Here is an 18094-nt window from a genome sequence, read left to right on the forward strand (position 1 = left end):
GCTTAATCAAATTTGTCATTACTAGTAAAAACTTATGACGGATCGTGAAGGAACATGTAGTCTGGCACATTTGTAATCCACTACAAGTCAAGATTTTATCAAGATAAAAAATAAATCAATCACATGATCTGACATAATCGTAACAGACAATTAAAATCGTGACCAATGAAAGACTTTTAAAAATATTCAGTTACTTTTGCATGGGATCACAGAAATGACTGGCGCTGCAACTTTAAGCACTAAATTATTGGAACAATCAGAGAGTGGCATCAGTCACCTCGTGATATCTGATCGTCCTGGCACAGGTGGAGGGTGAAGTAAGTGTCAAGCAGAGGAGAGCCATTCTTGTTCACAATGTTACGGGCTGCTATGCTCCGCAAGTGACGCAAACGCCTCTGTTGGGACAAAAGAAAGAAAGAGGATTAGTGAGAGTTTAAAAAAAAAAAGATTATTTTAATGCTTTAAAAACCACATGTTAAAACTTTACACTTAAAAGCTGATCATCAACAGGCCTACATATGCAAATCAGGCACTTTCAGCCAATTACATGTGAGAAAAACACACAGTAAAATTTTATATTCAGATGCAATGCGTTTATCATGTTTATAATAGTTTTTTCTCCAAGACTTCAAATTATGAGATCATATACATCATAAAATCTGAACGAGTTTTGTAGTTCCCCTTCGGATGGGGAACTCCAATGCTATGTGGAAACTTCCACTATGGGGATTTCGTCAGAATCCAATCATCTGAAAGAGTATAAAAACGGGCCAATGAAATGCCAATGAGTTGGCAGCGTCAGCGTGCACAGCTGGCGTCAATGACAATCAGTCATGCTATAAAGACGCAGCCAGTGCCATGCTCGACATCCTTTCGCTTTCAGAGCCTTTCACGAAGCTTCTGAGAGAGTCTTTGAGGGTATCTCCAACCTGTGTCTACAGAGAGAGATCGAGAAGCAGCTTCTCCCGGTCCAGAGCGCGTATACGCAGTGGCAGATGGTCGAGCTGGGTATTTCTCCCTTGCCTGGCGTCCTTTGGGTCCGGTCCTCCAAGAGCGGTTTGTATATAGGAAAAAAGCTTTCCTAAAAGAGCAACACGGTCGTGCAGCGCGTCTTTTTCAAGACGTCACTCCGACCGTGCGTTTCTGGATGCGGTGGTTTCCTATCCCCGGATGATGGGCACGAGCACAGCGTTTCATGTCTGGGGGTCCAGCATGTTAATGCGGTGCTCGCGGGCAGCGGGCAGTGCATGCCATCACTGATGTCATGTCTGTTGCGCAGTTAAGATCGCGGCTCGCTCTTGCAAAAGAGCCACCCACCCCAGTTGTCCCCCGCACTGCGGTTGGCACTCGGGCAGATCTGAGGGTTTCAGTGAGAGTAAATCCGCCGCCCCCGGGCCGTGGACCTCTCGCTCCTCCACGCGCTCCATCCAAGCTTCAGGTGAAGAGAAGCGCTCCGTCCTTGGATGGTCGCTCTCTCACCTGATGACACCGGGGGTCAGATGTCCATCGCTGCATCGGAGGATGGGCTGTCATTGTCTGATGAGGATGCGAGCCCGCTCGCTCCCTCCCTCCGGGGTGGAGAGCGCGGCGTTAGCATCTAAAAAGCAGACGTGATGGCCGTGCTTTCTCGGGCTGCTTCGGCCGTGGGTCTGGTGATGGTTTATCCCCCAGCCCCGCGGCCGGACCGACTAGATGGGTGTATGTGGAGGATATAAGGAGGCAAGACCTTCAAAGCCTCCCGTCCCCTTCTTCCCGGAAGTGCACAGTAAACTCACGCTGTCCTGAGGGCACTTTTTTCTGCCCGATCTGCGTGCGCTTCCATCATCACCATCCTTGGAGGTTGGGCTGTCAAGGTCTGACGAGGATTCGAACCCGCTCGCTCCCTCCGGGACTTTGAGCGCGGCGTCGAATCCAGAAGCAGACTTTGCGGCTGTGCTTCCCCAGGCTGCTTCGGCCGTGGTTCTGGAGATGGTTTATCCCCCAGCTCCGCGGCCGGACCGATTAGAGGGGTGTGATGTGGAGGATGAAGGCAAGACCTTCTAAGCCTCCCCATCCCCTTCTTCCTGGATGGGCACAGTAGGCTCACGCAGTGTGCTGCGTGCGCCTTCCCCCTCGCCATGCACGCTATGGCCACCTACCAGCGCTACCAAGCGCAGGCGCTGGCCCGGCTGCGCGAGGATGGTTCTGACCCAGGACTGAGCATGCGCTCCGCACCGCAACCGACTATGCTCTTACAAAAAAAAAAAAAAAAAAAAAAAAAAAAAAGTCGGCTGTGTGTGCCCTGGGAAGGACGATGATCACATCCGTGATCCAGGAATGCCACCTCAGGCTAAACCTGGTGATGTGCGTGACGTTGACAAAGTTCGCTTTCTTAACTCACCCATATCCCAGGCTGGCCTGTTCGGCGACACTGGCGGTGAATTCGCCCAGGAATTCACGCCGGTGATAGAGCAGTCGGAGGCGATGGGCGAGGTCTCTATCGGCGGGATTGTATGACCGCTCCCCCCCGCCGAGCCATCCACATCCACTGCTTTTTCGCCGAGGACGCCCGCCCGCAGCTTTGCTTCGCCGCCCCCGCCTGCGCCTCCGGCCACGCGGCTGCGCCGAGCATCGCGCCGGCAACCAGCGTCCCCCGCCCAGGGCGCCGCTAAGTTCGGTAAAACGGACCGCGAAGCGTCCCTGAGGCGGGCCATCTGGGGAGGAGGGAATTTGCTCTTTCCCCGCTGGAGGGCGGGGCACGTTATTTAAAGGTGTAAAAAAAAAAAAAAAAAAAAAAACGCCATCAAAATCCTCAGTGAAAGAGCACTTTTCCCCTCCTCCGGATGTGACAGCCCGAACACTGCCAGTCTGGGACGCTATGCCTTCCAGCTTGCAGGATCGGTGCATTTCGCCAATGGCTCATGGAGCACGAGAGAACGGTCTCCTTTCTCTCCACTCCCAGCCCCTCTCCTGGAGTTTGAGTGCGAGACGAGAACATCTCCTCTCCTGCTCTCCTGTGGGACCCCAGCGCTCCCCGGATGAGCCCACTCACTCCACGCTGCCCCGCCGCTGGCACGTCAGCGATCGTGCGGGTGGGACCATTTGCGGGGGCTCTGCCTGCCTGGTTAGCGCGGGCCAGCCCATCGCAATGGCTCATCCATACGACCAGACTCGGCTATGCGATTCAGTTCGCTAAACGGCCTCCCAGGTTCACGGGCGACCAGGGTCAGTCCTGCGTCCGCCCCTGTCTTGCGAGAGGAGATTGCTGTCCTCCTGGCGAAGGATGCAATCGAGCCGGCCCTCCAGCCGAGATGGAGCGCGGGTTTTACAGCCCGCACTTCATCGTGCCCCAAAAAAAAAAAAAAAAAAAAAAAAAAAAAAAAAAGCGGTGGGCTATGGCTAATCCTATATCTGCACATTTTGAACCGCTGCCTTCACAGGCTGCGCTTCGGAATGCTTACGCAGATGCGCATCACGCGATGCATTCGTCCTCAGGATTGGTTTGCAGCAATAGATCTGAAGGACGCGTATTTCATATCTCCACACTTCCACGCCACCGGCAGTTTCTGCGGTTTGCGTTTGAAGGTCGAGCATGGCAATACAAGGTCCTCCCCTTCGGGCTCTCTCTGTCTTCGCGAGTTTTCACCAAGCTCGCAGGGGGGTGCCCTCGCGCCCCTTCGGCTCGCCGGCATCCGCACGCTCAATTATTTCGATGACTGGCTGATTTTTAGCCCACTCTCGGGAGCAATTGATTATGCACAGAGACAAGGTGCTCCGGCACCTCCGCCCGTTGGGGTTTCAGGTCAACCGAGAAAAGAGCAAGCTCGCCCCCGTGCAGAGCATCTCCTTTCTCGGGTTGGAGCTGGACTCGATCACTATGGAGGCGTGCCTCTCACGAGAGCGCGTCGAGGTAATGCTGAACTGTCTGAGAGAGTTCGACAGAAAAAAAGTGGTCCCCCTGAAATTATTTCAGAGGCTCCTGGGGCATATGGCATCCGTAGCCGCGGCCACGCCGCTCGGATTGCTCCATATGAGACCACTACAGCATTGGCTTCACGATCGGGTCCCCAGACGCGCATGGCACGCGGGCCCACACCGAGTGACTGTCACTGCGCTGTGTCACCGCACCCGCACCCCTGGAAAGGACCCCTCCTTCCTACGGGCCAGTGTGCCCCTAGGTCAGGCGTCCAGGCAGGCTGTCGTTTCGGCAGATGCCTCCAGTATGGGGGGGGGGGCCGTGTGTAGCGGGCATGCTGCTGCGGACCTGTGGAGGGGAACCCAGCTGCATTGGCATATCAACTGCCTAGAGCTGTTGGCAGTGTTTCTCGCTCAGCGCGTTTTTACCGGTGACTGAGGGGGCAACACGTGCTGGTCAGGACGGACAGCACGGCCGCGGTAGCGTATTCCATCCGGATGGGGGGGTATACGCTCCCGCTGCATGTCTCAGCTCGCTCGCCGTCTGCTCCTCTGGAGTCATACGCGGCTGAAGTCGCTGCTTGCTATTCACACCCCGGATGGGCTCAACCGTGCGGCCAACAGGCTCTCACGGCAGCTCCTTCCCTGGGAGAATGGCGACTCCACCCCGAGTCATGCGTAAGTATGCACCCCCCAGTGAGCCTACTCGCGCAGTTCTGTGCAAGGTCAGGGAGGACGAGGGGCAGGTCTTGCTAGTTGCGCCCCTGGCCCAACCGGACCTGGATATCAGAACTCTCCCTCCTCGCGACGCCCCCCCTGGCGAGTCCCTTTGAGAGAGGACCTACTCTCTCAGGGACAGGGCACCATCTGGCACCCTCGCTTAGTTCTGTGGAACCTCCACGTGGGGTCCATAAGACGCGACGAGGAAGACTTAGGTAACCTACCGGTGGCGGTGGTTAATACCATCACTCAGGCTAGTGCACCTCTACGAGGCATGCCTACGCCCTGGAGTGGAGTCTATTCACTGAGTGGTGCGCTTCTCGCCGAGAAGACCCCCGATCTTGCCAGATCAGTGTTGTGCTTTCTTTCCTTCAGGACAGGTGGAGCGAAGGCTGTCGCGCTCCACACTGAGGGTTTACGTGGCCACCATCTCCGCTCATCATGATGCGTGGATGGCGGCACCGTGGGGAGGCATAACCTCATCATCCAGTTCCTCAGAGATGCGAGGCGGATGTTTTCCCCCGCCCCCCTCTCATACCCTCTTGAGATCTCGCGGTAGTGCTACGAGCCTACGTGGGGATCCCTTCGAACCACTCGACTCAGTATCCTTGAGATTTCTGTCCTTGAAGACAGCTCTGCTGGTCGTGTTGGCATCGGTTAAGAGGGTTAGGTACCTGGAGGCATTTTCGGTCAGTGACTCGTGCCTAGAATTCGGGCCGGCCTACTCTCACGTTGTCCTGAGACCCCGGCCCGGCTATGTGCCCAAGGTTCCTACCACGCCGTTTAACAATCAGGTAGTGAGCCTGAGGCAGACCCAGCCCTTTCATTGTTGTGTCCTGTTCGCGCTTTGCGAATATATGGGGACCACACTCAGAGCCTTAGATCCTCTGACCAGCTCTTTGTCCATTACAGTGGTCGGCAGATGGGAAGTGCCGTATCTAAACAGAGGTTGGCCCACTGGGTAGTGGATGCCATCTCCCTCGCCTTTGGGCCAGGGTGAGCCGTCCTCCTGGGCGTTAGCACGCGGCGCCTCTCTGACAGACATTTGTAGAGCTACGGGTTGGGTGACACCCAATACATTTGCAAGGTTACAATCTGCGAGTGGAGCCGGTTTCCTCAAGGGTATTAGGCAACCCTTGGTGATTGAGGAAACGATTCGGTTGAGGTGTCGAAACACGCTTGCTGCGCCACTCTCCCTAACCCGGAGATACGTGCGCTTTTTCAGCTTTGTCAGTTTAGTTCCCCATTTCTTTGGCGAACCCTGCAGAGTTCCTCCGAGGCCCCCAGCACCTGACTCAGCGGAGGAGTCAGGTGTTGGCCCGTTACGTTGTCGGCATGCCTGCTGGTCAGCCCGCGTTCTGGGTATAGGTGCCTGCTATGTGTGATCCCCGCTGGCGATCCCATACGTTCACACAGCCACGGTATAGTCCCCCCTTCTAGGGCAGGCTCGTGTCTTCCCTCCCCGCTAACCATCCTTATGCTAGGACCCCCCCATCTCTGGGCTGGTCCATAGATTGTCACCAGGTCTCCCCTCTGGGTAGCAGGTGAGCTCCGCAGCGTCCTCCCTATCGGGACTGAACGCTTTCCCAACGTACTGTCGTATCAAAACCTTTTTACAGGGTTATTGCGACTCCCCGAAAAATATAACAGTTTCTGAACAGGTAAGTGAGGGCCAGGGGACACGTTGGAAGACTGTGTCTCGGGGCGTTGTAGGTGCGCTTGCTCTACTGCGTGGCACACCCTTCGCCAGGGGCGCAGTAAGGTTCTTTCGTTGTGGCGTTTTCCATAGATTTCCCCATAGTGGAAGTTTCCACATAGCATTGGAGTTCCCCATCCGAAGGGGAACGCTACGGTTACTAAAGTAACCCTTCGTTCCCCGAGGGGGGGAACGGAAATGCTATGTTCCTTCGCCACAACGATTGTCCCTTAGCTGTTGAGCGTGAAAGTCTCTTCAGCTAGAAAAGGATGTCGAGCATGGCACTGGCTGCGTCTTTATAGCATGACTGATTGTCATTGACGCCAGCTGTGCACGCTGACGCTGCCAACTCATTGGCATTTCATTGGCCCGTTTTTATACTCTTTCAGATGATTGGATTCTGACGAAATCCCCATAGTGGAAGTTTCCACATAGCATTTCCGTTCCCCCCCTCGGGGAACGAAGGGTTACTTTAGTAACCGTAGCGTTCTCCACTTAACAACTGACAGTGAACGGGAGCGAACACAAAGACACAAAACATCATTGTGAGTCTCACATCACTATAAAGCCAAGTCCTTCTGACTGAAACATGACATCACACAGGCTGCACATCGAGCACAAATCCACCACTCTGAAGAAGCCAAGGGAAAATAGTTGCTGGAATAGGATGGAAATATTTACTTTTTTCATGTTTATCTTCATTCGTTATCATGTGTACATCGTTGACCACTTCACGTGGGGTGCACTTGACTTAAAACTTTCTATACAGTCTGCATGAGCTGGAAGTTTCTGAGACTTTTATTTCAGTATGTTGATGTACTTCCAACTGAAATTGAATATTGAATAGGGGGAGGGGCTTTCTTCTTGCACATCATTCCCTAATAGCAAACTAACGATAAGAGGGAGGCGGTTAAGAAAAGTGTCTGAAGCCATCAAACTGACGTCAACAGAGAAGGATTGCTACTACAAACGCGAAAAGACATGGTCAGATTTTGACTGAAGATTACCAAAACAAGTATTATATTTCAGTGGATTAACTCACTTTTATGTTGGATTGTTCACCAAACTTGTTCCTGGAGGTCCGGTATCCTGCAGATTTTAGCTCCAACCCTAATCAAACACACCTGAACACACTAATCAAGGTCTTACTATACTTTAAACACCCAGGCAGGTATGTTAAGGCAAGTTGTAGCTAAACCCTGCAGGGCACCGGACCTCCAGGAATGAGATTGGTGACCCCTGACCTAAAGAATAACAATAAGCACAAGCCAAATAAAGGTTGTTTGTTTTGATTTCACTGACTTTATGCAAATGGTTTTGCAGGCTTTTAAAATGACAGTTCACCAAAAAAGGAAAACATGCAGTTAATCTATCATCCTCATTCAGGTCATCCAAGACGTTTTTTTCTTGAACATACTATTAGAGGGCCATGAAACCTCCCTCTTTCGGTTCAAGTTTTTACCATTTTTATTATTTGTTTTATTTCTCTTATACTCGTTTCTTTTATTCCTGTTTATGTAAAGCACTTTGAATAGCCACTGTGTATGAAATGTGCTATATAAATAAACTTGCCTTGCCTTGCCTAAATGTGATTTTCACATGCTTTCACATGTAGCAGCAACAAAAGTCTTGGAAACAGCTGTCTTGATTGGAGAAAATTATCTTGTATTTCACTAATAGCCTGATTAAATAACCTTGATTATAAATACATTATTGCGTAGCTTGTCAGTGAACAACGAATTAGTGTAGTAAATGATGCTCCATCTGAAAGCAAGTGCTAGCGACGTCATGCTGATTACAGAACTGGATTTATGGACAAAATGCACAACATTCATTCAATTTCCTTCGGCTTAATCCCTAATTTATCAGCAGAATCACCACAGCGAATCAACCGCCAACTATTCCAGCATATGTTTTACGCAGCGGATGCCTTTCCAGCCACAATCCAGTACTGAGAAACACCCATACACTCTCACATTCACACCCAAATTTAGTTCATCCAATTCACCTATAGCGCGTGTCTTTAGACTGTGGGGGAAACCGGAGCACCCAGAGGAAACCCACACGAACACAGGAAGAACATGCAAACTCCACACAGAAATGCCAACTGACCCAGCCGGGACTCAAACCAGCGATGTTCTTGCTGTGAGGCAAACAGTGCTAACTACTGAGCCACCGTGTCGCCCAAATGCACAACAATCGCCTTCAATTAACCGTAATTGTTTTTAGTCAGAATACAAACAAACACAGTAAAAACATTACTACTGATGTACTAATGCCTACTTGTGGCTCCTGAAGATATATTGAGGTCTTATGAAGTGAAAGAAACCGAAGTCTGTGCAAGAAACCCATTGACTTTATTGAAATAAATAAATTCAGAAATAGCAACTCTCTAGAACATGAGATGGAGAGAAAACAAGAGCCAGATTTAAGGCACAAAGCCACCGCCGTTTCAATGAAACACTTCATCTACAAGACTTCAGCACACTAAAGTCTTCACCTGACCAGCTTTCATCACGACCAGCCACAGAGAGTTTCCAGCGCCGCCCGTGAGGCATTAATTAAATACTAAATCTAAGTCATGGGATGCCCCACAGGATTATTGCAGCAGCAGAAACAACACCACACTTTGTTCAGTTTCCCCCCCATTTCTGTCTTATTTCAAGCAACAACAAAAAAACTCTGTGGAACATTCAGAGTATATTCAGTCCCATAGAGATTGAGTAGTGAAGTTTAGTGGGTTAACAGGCTACTTAACAAGCACAGGAACAAATAAAGCATAGCTAGTATATGATGCATTATCCCTTATTAGGCATTTTAAACAACTAAATGAAACCAAAACACTAAATCAAGCATGAATTCACCCTTAAGTCAATGAATCATATCACTCTGAACCAAAAACAAAACAACTCTTCTTTCTTTAATGCAAATGAATGGCATTTAATGGTTAGCTAGAGGTCATCTATGGTACATAATCCTCCTTTAAGACTCATAAAAGCAGAGTGTCACAAGTGACTGCCATCATAATCATTCTCAGTAAAATAATTCAGACAGGTGTTACAAGCTCTGTCAAGCACATGTCATGTGATAATGGGGACTTCACATTTGGTTTCACATCTCAGCTTTTTTTTTTTTTGGTAATGGCATCTTCTATTTTTACCAGAAGCAGAACAGAATATTAGTATCATGACAGCTAAAATATCACATCTATAATATCAAAAGTGGAGCTTTGATGGCTTTCAACCCAAGTCTAGCTTAAGGTTTGAAACAGACTGCAGTTAATCTGCAGCGTAAGATCCGAGTTGATCCATTGGCCACACAGTTAGGCAGGCGTGTGACCTCAGGATAGACTTCAAAGATTAACCATTACAAATGAAAGATTGACATACACAAAAAAAATTGCTGCTTGGTCAAAGTACTTATATATAAGGAGCTAAATAATCACAATTATTGCAATTTTTTGGGATAATTTCATTGTTTTATGTTCAATCCACTTCAATTTGTAAGAACAATTAAGTCGATTTGTGTTTGAATGAATGTATGTGTGGAAGCCTGCATATACATATATTTTACAGTGTATTGAACCCCATTTTCATCACAGGATGTATCTGATGTCCCTGTAATTGTGAGTTGGGATGTTATTCCACAATTTGAACTTTCAGAGGAACGATAAGTCTGAATTGTAAGATTTGCAAGCTTTAGGCTTTAATAATAAGTGATGTAATTGTACTACACAACAAATAACTTTGTTTAAATTTTAAAGCTTTTAAAAGTGCTTGGTTTTTAAGTATCTAAGTATTATAAGTTGATGCATGCAGCATTTTTAATTGCCCTGAAACTATTTCACAATTCTGTTTTATTTCAATTGGCCATAAAACCAACTAAGCATATGGATATTCCAAGCATTTTGACAGCACCTGTGTCACTATAATAAACAGCAGAAGTAGATGGACATATTGTAAAATATATCACATAATAGGGCTGAATCATTTCAAAATTCATATTATGCTGCTCTATCATTTATTTGGTGGTGCTACAAAAAACATTGTTCTTGGTAATACTTTTCCATTATTTATATGAGTGCAATATTACACGCTATTACAGGGATGCAAGCTCGCTTACAGGCGCGAGCTCGCTTTACCTGCACATCAGCGGCAAGCAAAGTGCACCAGACAAAAACAACGAACTGTGTGCAAATAGTGCAAAAAGACGTTTGCTTACACTAACAGAACAACGAATATGATGCAGCACAGTGAAAAACTACTGTCACAGATGTCTATACGCAAAAAACTATTATTAAGCCAAACCACGCTGACCGGATGATTTGCTGTTCCGCTTTCTCCTACGAGTGCTACAGAGATCACACACTGCATTTTCAGTGAATGCGTGAAGATGTTTTTTTTTTCAGACTGAAAGAGAAAGTTGTTCTGTTACAGAACCAGGTATTAGATCCTTTATCTGGATCAGAGGGCCTATTGACCACCTTGGTACACAGCTCTCTGCTTTAGGAAAGTCTTTCCTCTCCACACCAGCCATCTCAGTCACCAGTGAAACAGTTTTTTTCATTGTAAATGTGCAAAGATCTCAGCTTATGCCAAAAAACAGAGATATGCTGATATTTCTTTTAAAAAACATGTAAAATCTCAGCACAGTCACAGTTTTAGTTTGTTTGTATCAATGGCTTGTATTATTCTTTTTTGGGGGAATTTTTTTTTTAAATAGCAATTTAGTTATGGCAGAAAAGATTTAATATTTATCAAAAAATGTCAAAATTAAAGGGCTCTTCACCTTAAATTTGATTCAAATAATTTTGTTTAAAAAAAAACGTGAATCGTATCGAATCGTGAGTCAGGTGAATCATTACATCCCTAAGAGAAATGGTACTATATATTTATATAGTATATATATCTATTTATTTATTATCATAATATGAGATGACATATCGTGATATGAGATTTTTGTCATATCGCCAAGCCCTACTACATAGTAGACAATATAATATAAACTACTGCAGTTTATACCAGTAAACATTTTATATAAAACAACAATACATAATGTATTAACTGTAATAAACATTTAATAAATGACATATTCCTAAAAATTATTTCATTAAAAATAAAATAACTTGTATCTAAGGCTGCACGGCACTGGAAAGATATGCGATATGCAATATTGCTGATGAGTATTGCGATTTATTACAATTTAGCATTTCCCTTGAAAATATTAGCTATGTCATCAAATCATTTAATGACATTAAAAAAAAGAGGTAAAATATATTTTTCATATCTAATTAATTCTAAAACTAAATTGTAAGATTAATTCAGACTAAAAAACATTGTGCAAACATTTAGTCTTTAATACACTATGAATGCGTGAAAACCTGCGCAGATATACTGACTCTGAATGGCTGTTGTTATTTTTTCCTTGTCTCGACTCCCACAATTATTTACCAGTATTTATTTTCAGCTCCAGCCAATACCAAAACAGCAACTATATATGGAGAGGCAGGTATGAACATATTAAGGCCTTATAAGATCTAATTTAAATCATTTAGACAGATGCATAAAATAAATGTAATTTACGATAAGTATATTGCATACACTATCGCAATAACTATCATGTTGTGATCTATTGAGCAGCCTACTTATATCTATATAATATCATGCAAATTCAAAGTGCGTTCCTGCCGTTTACATAAAGCCATGACACAACACATCTCCAGCATAATGTTTGCAGCATTAGGCCAACATTTCTCCACAGAGAACGCCAAGTCATCAACAGACACCGCTTAACAGAAAAACCTGCGATCCCCAAAACACTGCAGGAACCAGTGATGCGATTTAACAGACGACTGCTGCAGGACATGACTATCATTCCACATAACTGAGGTCTACACTTTCGGTTAGGACAGAATCAGGGCAAGCATGTGCGCATTACAACAGTGCAATAGTTACAACACACACAAAATCACATCTACTCTCTAATGTCAATCTCAAGTATTACATCAGCTACAGTACATTCAACGTCTGCCTAAAATGCCACGTTTCAAAAGCTGTACTTGCAAAGATTTTTAATAAAGTAAAAAAAATTATAATAAGGAAATGTCCCATTCTGGTATGTGAGCAATGTGATTTTTTTGTGATGTGATAGATGTGACATTGCAGTAAAAACTTAAAACAGAGAAACTTATATGTTAACAATATATTGAAACTTCTGTTTATATTTTTCAAAACAACTAACCAAGAGTAATAGGATAAGAATAATATTAATCTGTAAAAAAAATTTTATATATTCAATGAGGAACATAAACATGTGTTATGGATCATGTGACCAAAAAAGTTTGCGAGTTCACAGTATACAACATACTTTGCAGAAATTCTGTGAATTAAACAGCACAACCCAAAAGACAGCGCTAATCTATAAAAACCCTTGATAAGAAATCAGCTCAATTTCACCATTGTTCAATATTAAAGAAATATAACCTGCTTAGTTCGGAAAATTGTATTAAATATGTACATATCTGTTTAATGTTTAAGACTTTACATAACCTGACTTCACCACTAAATCAGTTTGTGAATATTAGAACGACTGCTCACCGACCTACTAGAGGTGGTGAAAGAGGGGATTGTATTATTTCTCTCAAAAAAAGTCAATTTCGTCAGTCAGTATTTTCAGTGAAAGCGAATGGAACTCCATCCCACCAACAATTAGAAGATCACTTACTTTTTGTTCTTATCAGTCTCTTGTTAAAAATTGGTTAGTGACAAATCAGCATTAGTACTGTTTTCTTGACACCTTTTGTCCTTTTCTGCTGCCATCAGTCTGTTGTTTTTTTACTTTTAATTGTATTTTATATATCAAAATGTATTTTATGTTATTTATTCTGTGCTTCTATTTTAGGTGTGACTTCTTAACATTCTGTAAGGGGTCTACAGATGAAAAATAGCCATTCTTGGCTAATTCTGGCATATTTTATAGTAACGTTTATTAATGTGCATTGACCCTGTAAACAAATAAACTAAACTAAATCAAAAGCATAGGAGTTGGTTGTCTATAGAACAAACATGATTGATTTTATTTTAGTTTACATTTTTGCATTTATGAGGAAAAATCTCCGTTATGGATGTGACAGATGTGAAATTGGTACTTGTGTGATTCTGGTCAATCAAATATAATTGTTTCAATTTGAAAACCTTGACTGAGACTTTTTTTCAGTACTGTAAAAACAAGCCCAAAAAATGTTCGCTATTTATTTATTAATAAATATTAGCATTTCGCTACTTATGTGAAAACTTTATCTTTTTCATGGCAAGTTGACATTTGCATCAAATTAAGGGGATTTTTTAAAGTGTCTGTTTCGGATATCATTTGTTAAAATAAAAAATGCAAAAAAGTATGGTTGAAATTATACCACATTGTTATTCAGAATAACATATATTTCATGTGTGTGTAAAATAAACAGCATACTTGTTCTGATCTCTACTTTTTAAAATGAATAAAATAATGAGTGACCATAAGTGACCATACTTTAAAGGGCACCTATGATGAAAATCATCTTTTGTAAGCTGTTTGAACAGGACTGTGTGTAGTTATAGTGTGTCCACAGTCATATTGGAGTGATTGAAACACAATAAGTCTCTTCTTTTAATTTTTTGATGTTAAAATAGGATCCAAATCCCTCCCATTTTGAGGCCGACAGCAATGTGATGTAGGAGTGCGGTTTCCCCGCCCACTGAATTGATTGACAGCTGCGTCTCAGCATTTCTCTGTAGTAATGCGTATAATCATATCAACAAGGAAAGAGCCCACAAAGAAACCGGGATTAAAAGATCTGTTCAGCCCTCTGTGATCATCAATCATCATCGAATGTGATCAGGAATTAGTTTTAAAGGTTAAAACGTTTTTAAAATAGTGCATGTTTGTAATGAATTGCAGCGATCTTATCATCTTTACTTCATCACCACAGTCGCATGTCAATACAGTTATAAAAGAAGACGCTTCAATCCCGCTTTGTGGATGTTAAAACAGGTTCATTTTTATAACATTATATATTTTTTTATATAACATTTTTTTATTACATTAACATAATGGATGCATGCGGTCACATTTGCTGTGCAAAAACAGTGCAAAGTTAAATGTGCACGCGTGTGTGTCTGCTCTGTATGTTTGTGTGTGAACTTTGTAATGACATTGTGTGTGACTTGTTGCAAAAAGGCTTAAATTAACTCCACAATAAATACATCAAATAGTCATTGGGAAAGTTCTTACTGTATTTTCCACAAACGTTACATGAGATCTGCTTCCTTCATGTCTGTCACTGTGCTGTTTATCTGAAGCAGCCGAGGCATGGTGGGCCTGGAGAACTAGCAATAAAGGCACAGGCAACAAAAAAAGCTATGTTGTGTTCAGAGCAGAAAATTCCAATATTCTGAAAGGTTCCATAAATAATCTGATGGGTGTTTTGAGCTGAAACTTTACAGACACATTCTGGAGACAAAAGACTTATCTTAAATCTTGAAAAAGGGGTAAAATAGGTACCCTTTAATACATTTTATTTTTATATCATTACAAACTGGCAAATGTTACAATTAATCAGTATTTATGTTCATACATATTACATTATGACAATGTCTATTTTAATATATAAACTAATGTTATCCTTAATAATATATTGGTTGATGTCTTCTGTAATCAGGATAAATGATTTACAACTTGCATTACTCAAAGATACTTGATAAAACCGGATATATTTTAACAAAAATTTAAGCTGTAATACGCTTTCATTGTTTTGATGTAGAAAAACAGCTTTTCTTCTGTGACCCTTAAACTTATTCCACTACAAAATATAAAAAACACCAATAAATAAATATAGGGACACTTACAATAAGGTTGTTTTTATATATATATATATATATATATATATATATATATATATATATATATATATATATAGTTGAAGTCAGAATTATTAGCCCCCCTGTTTATTTTTTTCACATTTGATCAGTGACAACTTGTGACATGCTCCCTATATATTGTTTACCATGGTACTTTGAATATTTGGTCTGAAAATCTCAAGTAAGTATGACTTGAAAACAACTATTTCTTTGACTGTGAACAATGTTGTATGTTCGGCAAATGTTTGATAGTCATTGGGCTAATGTGCTAATATGATTTCACCATTTAGAATAAGCTGAATATTTTGAAATTTTATATTAGGGAGGGGTGACAAGGTGGCTCAGTGGTTAGAAGTTCACTGGTTCATATCCCAGCTGGGTCAGCTGGCATTTCTGTGGAGTTTGCATGTTCTCCCCGTTGCGATGGGTTTCCTCCGGGTGCTCCGGTTTCCCCCACAGTCCAAAGACATGCACTATAGGTGAACTGAATAAACGTGTGTGTATGTGTGAATGAATGTGTATAGATGTTTCCCACTATTGGGTTGCAGCTGGAAGGGCATCCGCTATGTAAAACATATGCTGGATAAGTTGGCGGTTCATTCCGCTGTGGTGACCACTGATGAATAAAGGATTAAGCCAAAGGAAAATGAATGAACGTATATTATGGAGATTATTATGGATATTATTATGAACTTTACTTCAATCAATGACATCATTTACCGCCATTCACGTCAATGCTGTCAAAAAAACTGCAGTTTACGCTATAGGACAGCAGCACTAACACCTTGCCAAACAGTTTTAAACATGAATACCAAACAACTAAGCTCTGTTGTCTTATTTATACGGTGTATGTTTATTTTTACACCCATAATAACAAGACCAAGCAATAACAAGCCAAACATTGCTTCTATAAACCCACACTAGCATATCAAGCAAACAACCCAGCGCTTTATTATGAACACAATGCTTCGGAAATAAACCTCATAAATGCTGACCTGAGCTGGACTGGACATGGAGGCCCAGTGTTATGATGATCATCGGTGACATGTGACACATGCACGCACAGAGCCGCTGCACATTTACACATTATAAGCGCGCGTAAAAAAAAGAAATTACATGATGCTGCAGGTGTACCTGTTGTGATGTGAGCTCCACATGCAGGACTCTGGAAGATGTCGCTCCGGGGTTGCTGCTGACCGATCCCGCGGACACCGAGAGATCCCGACCGGCGATGGAGTTCATCCTTTTACGGTACTACGGGCTAACCCGTCATTCAGTCAACACAGCTCAGCCCAATAGGCAACTTAACAGTATGCTGTCCCAGTCCGAATATGCTTCCCAAATCTGTAAAGGTCTACTAAAAAGCACTATAACCACGCGTAAATGCGACTGCTTGTGTCCCAACGGCGGTATAAACAAAGTAAGTCCTGCCTAGGAAGCCATTACCGCGACCTTGATCGGCAAACCCTCGCGCGACGCCTATTGGCTGAGGAGGCTGTCAATAAAAGAGATGTTTGGGGACGTTGAGGGATAATCTCATTCGATTGGTGCTGGGCTTGTCGATCACAGGGAAAGGGGCGGGTGGAGGCCTTTAGAAACTCACGCTGCGCTGTGTTCGTACAAATATGAGGAAGTAAGGGGGACGTGTTTGAGTAACGTGATCTTAACGGGCGGGTTGTTGAATATAAACGTTTTCATTATTTTGCCAATATTGGGGATGATGAGCATATTATGATACGAGCGTAAAATGTGTGATGTGATGTAAGACTGTTCACTGTGAGTTACTTAAACGAAAGCAGCATGGTTCGCTGAACAAAGAAAGTAGTTTTAATTGATATAACCATGCTAATTAGTGAGTATATAGTTTTATATCACGTTATTAGTAGTAGTAATAGTAGTTAATTAAATAAATAAAATATTAATTAAAAATAAAAAGAATCTCTATACCACAAGAGCGCCATTGCCTAAGCTTTTTTTTTTTTTTTTAGATTAGCCGTCTATGGCATGAATTTTGTTTTAGGGTGAAAAAAAAAATTCACCCTATTTTTGGGGTGCTTGGGGGTCTTTTATAATGAATCAGTCCTCCAGAGTTCGATCACCCTCCTTCAATGGACCTTCGATCCAGATGCACATCAAACTCAGTTACTGGAGGGCTGCAGCCCTGCAGAGTTTTGTTCCCTGCTTTAACACACTTAGCTACATGTAGGTTCAAGTAAACCTGAAGAATTTATTTAGTTTAATCAGGTTTGTTTAATCAGGGTTAAATATACACTGTGCTTAACTTTGGCTTTTTGAAAGTTTAATTTGCATCTTTTAATGGAAACATACTGTAGCTAATGTGACTCTTCAAGCTGTCTGTCAGATGGAATGAACCTAACTACTCAATCTTGTTCTTTACCTGCATAAAATTTGAGTAATAGTGTACAGTGAAGAAAAAATATATAGAGGGTTTATACACATTTTTACCACAAAAATTCCATAAATTTTCCAGGAATTTCAAGTAAATTTTCATGACTTAATTAATGTCCATGTGGTAAATCATAAACGTTTTTCACTAATAATGTGAGAAAAGAAAAGTAAAAAACAACTAACCTCCATTCCAATATACAGATATTTGTCAAACTAATTTTACAAAATCTTATTAGTTTGTTAAACTAGTAATAAAACTACTTCTATGATAAAACCGTGGTCACACTGCACCTTTCGCTCCATAGACTTCCATTCATAGGCATTGAATGTGGCAGACCAGAAACGCAAAGCACGGGTTTCGCATTTCACTGCATTCGAAAGTTCAAGCTTGATGAATTCTTATCTGCGAAATCACATCAGGTAATTGCGTGTGACCAATAGAAGATGATTTAAAATAAGAAATTAAAAATATGGAGCAATC

At 43.0% G+C, this 18094-nt stretch overlaps 1 protein-coding gene across 1 annotated transcript in view; it reads right to left on the reverse strand.

The window, feature by feature from the left end:
• The window catches only part of uvrag (UV radiation resistance associated gene), a 242107-nt gene extending 225449 nt beyond the window's left edge, over positions 1–16658 (reverse strand). Inside the window, exons 1-2 of the mRNA XM_056466831.1 lie at positions 16339–16658; positions 278–395 (exon numbers count right to left, since the gene is read on the reverse strand). Coding sequence (XP_056322806.1) covers positions 278–395; positions 16339–16446 — 226 coding nt within the window. The 5' untranslated portion in view covers positions 16447–16658. The remainder of the gene's footprint in view (positions 1–277; positions 396–16338) is intronic.
• Between the last annotated feature and the right edge of the window lie 1436 nt (positions 16659–18094).

Source organism: Danio aesculapii, chromosome 10 (assembly GCF_903798145.1).
Source record: "Danio aesculapii chromosome 10, fDanAes4.1, whole genome shotgun sequence".
NCBI classification, from domain to species: Eukaryota; Metazoa; Chordata; class Actinopteri; order Cypriniformes; family Danionidae; genus Danio; species Danio aesculapii.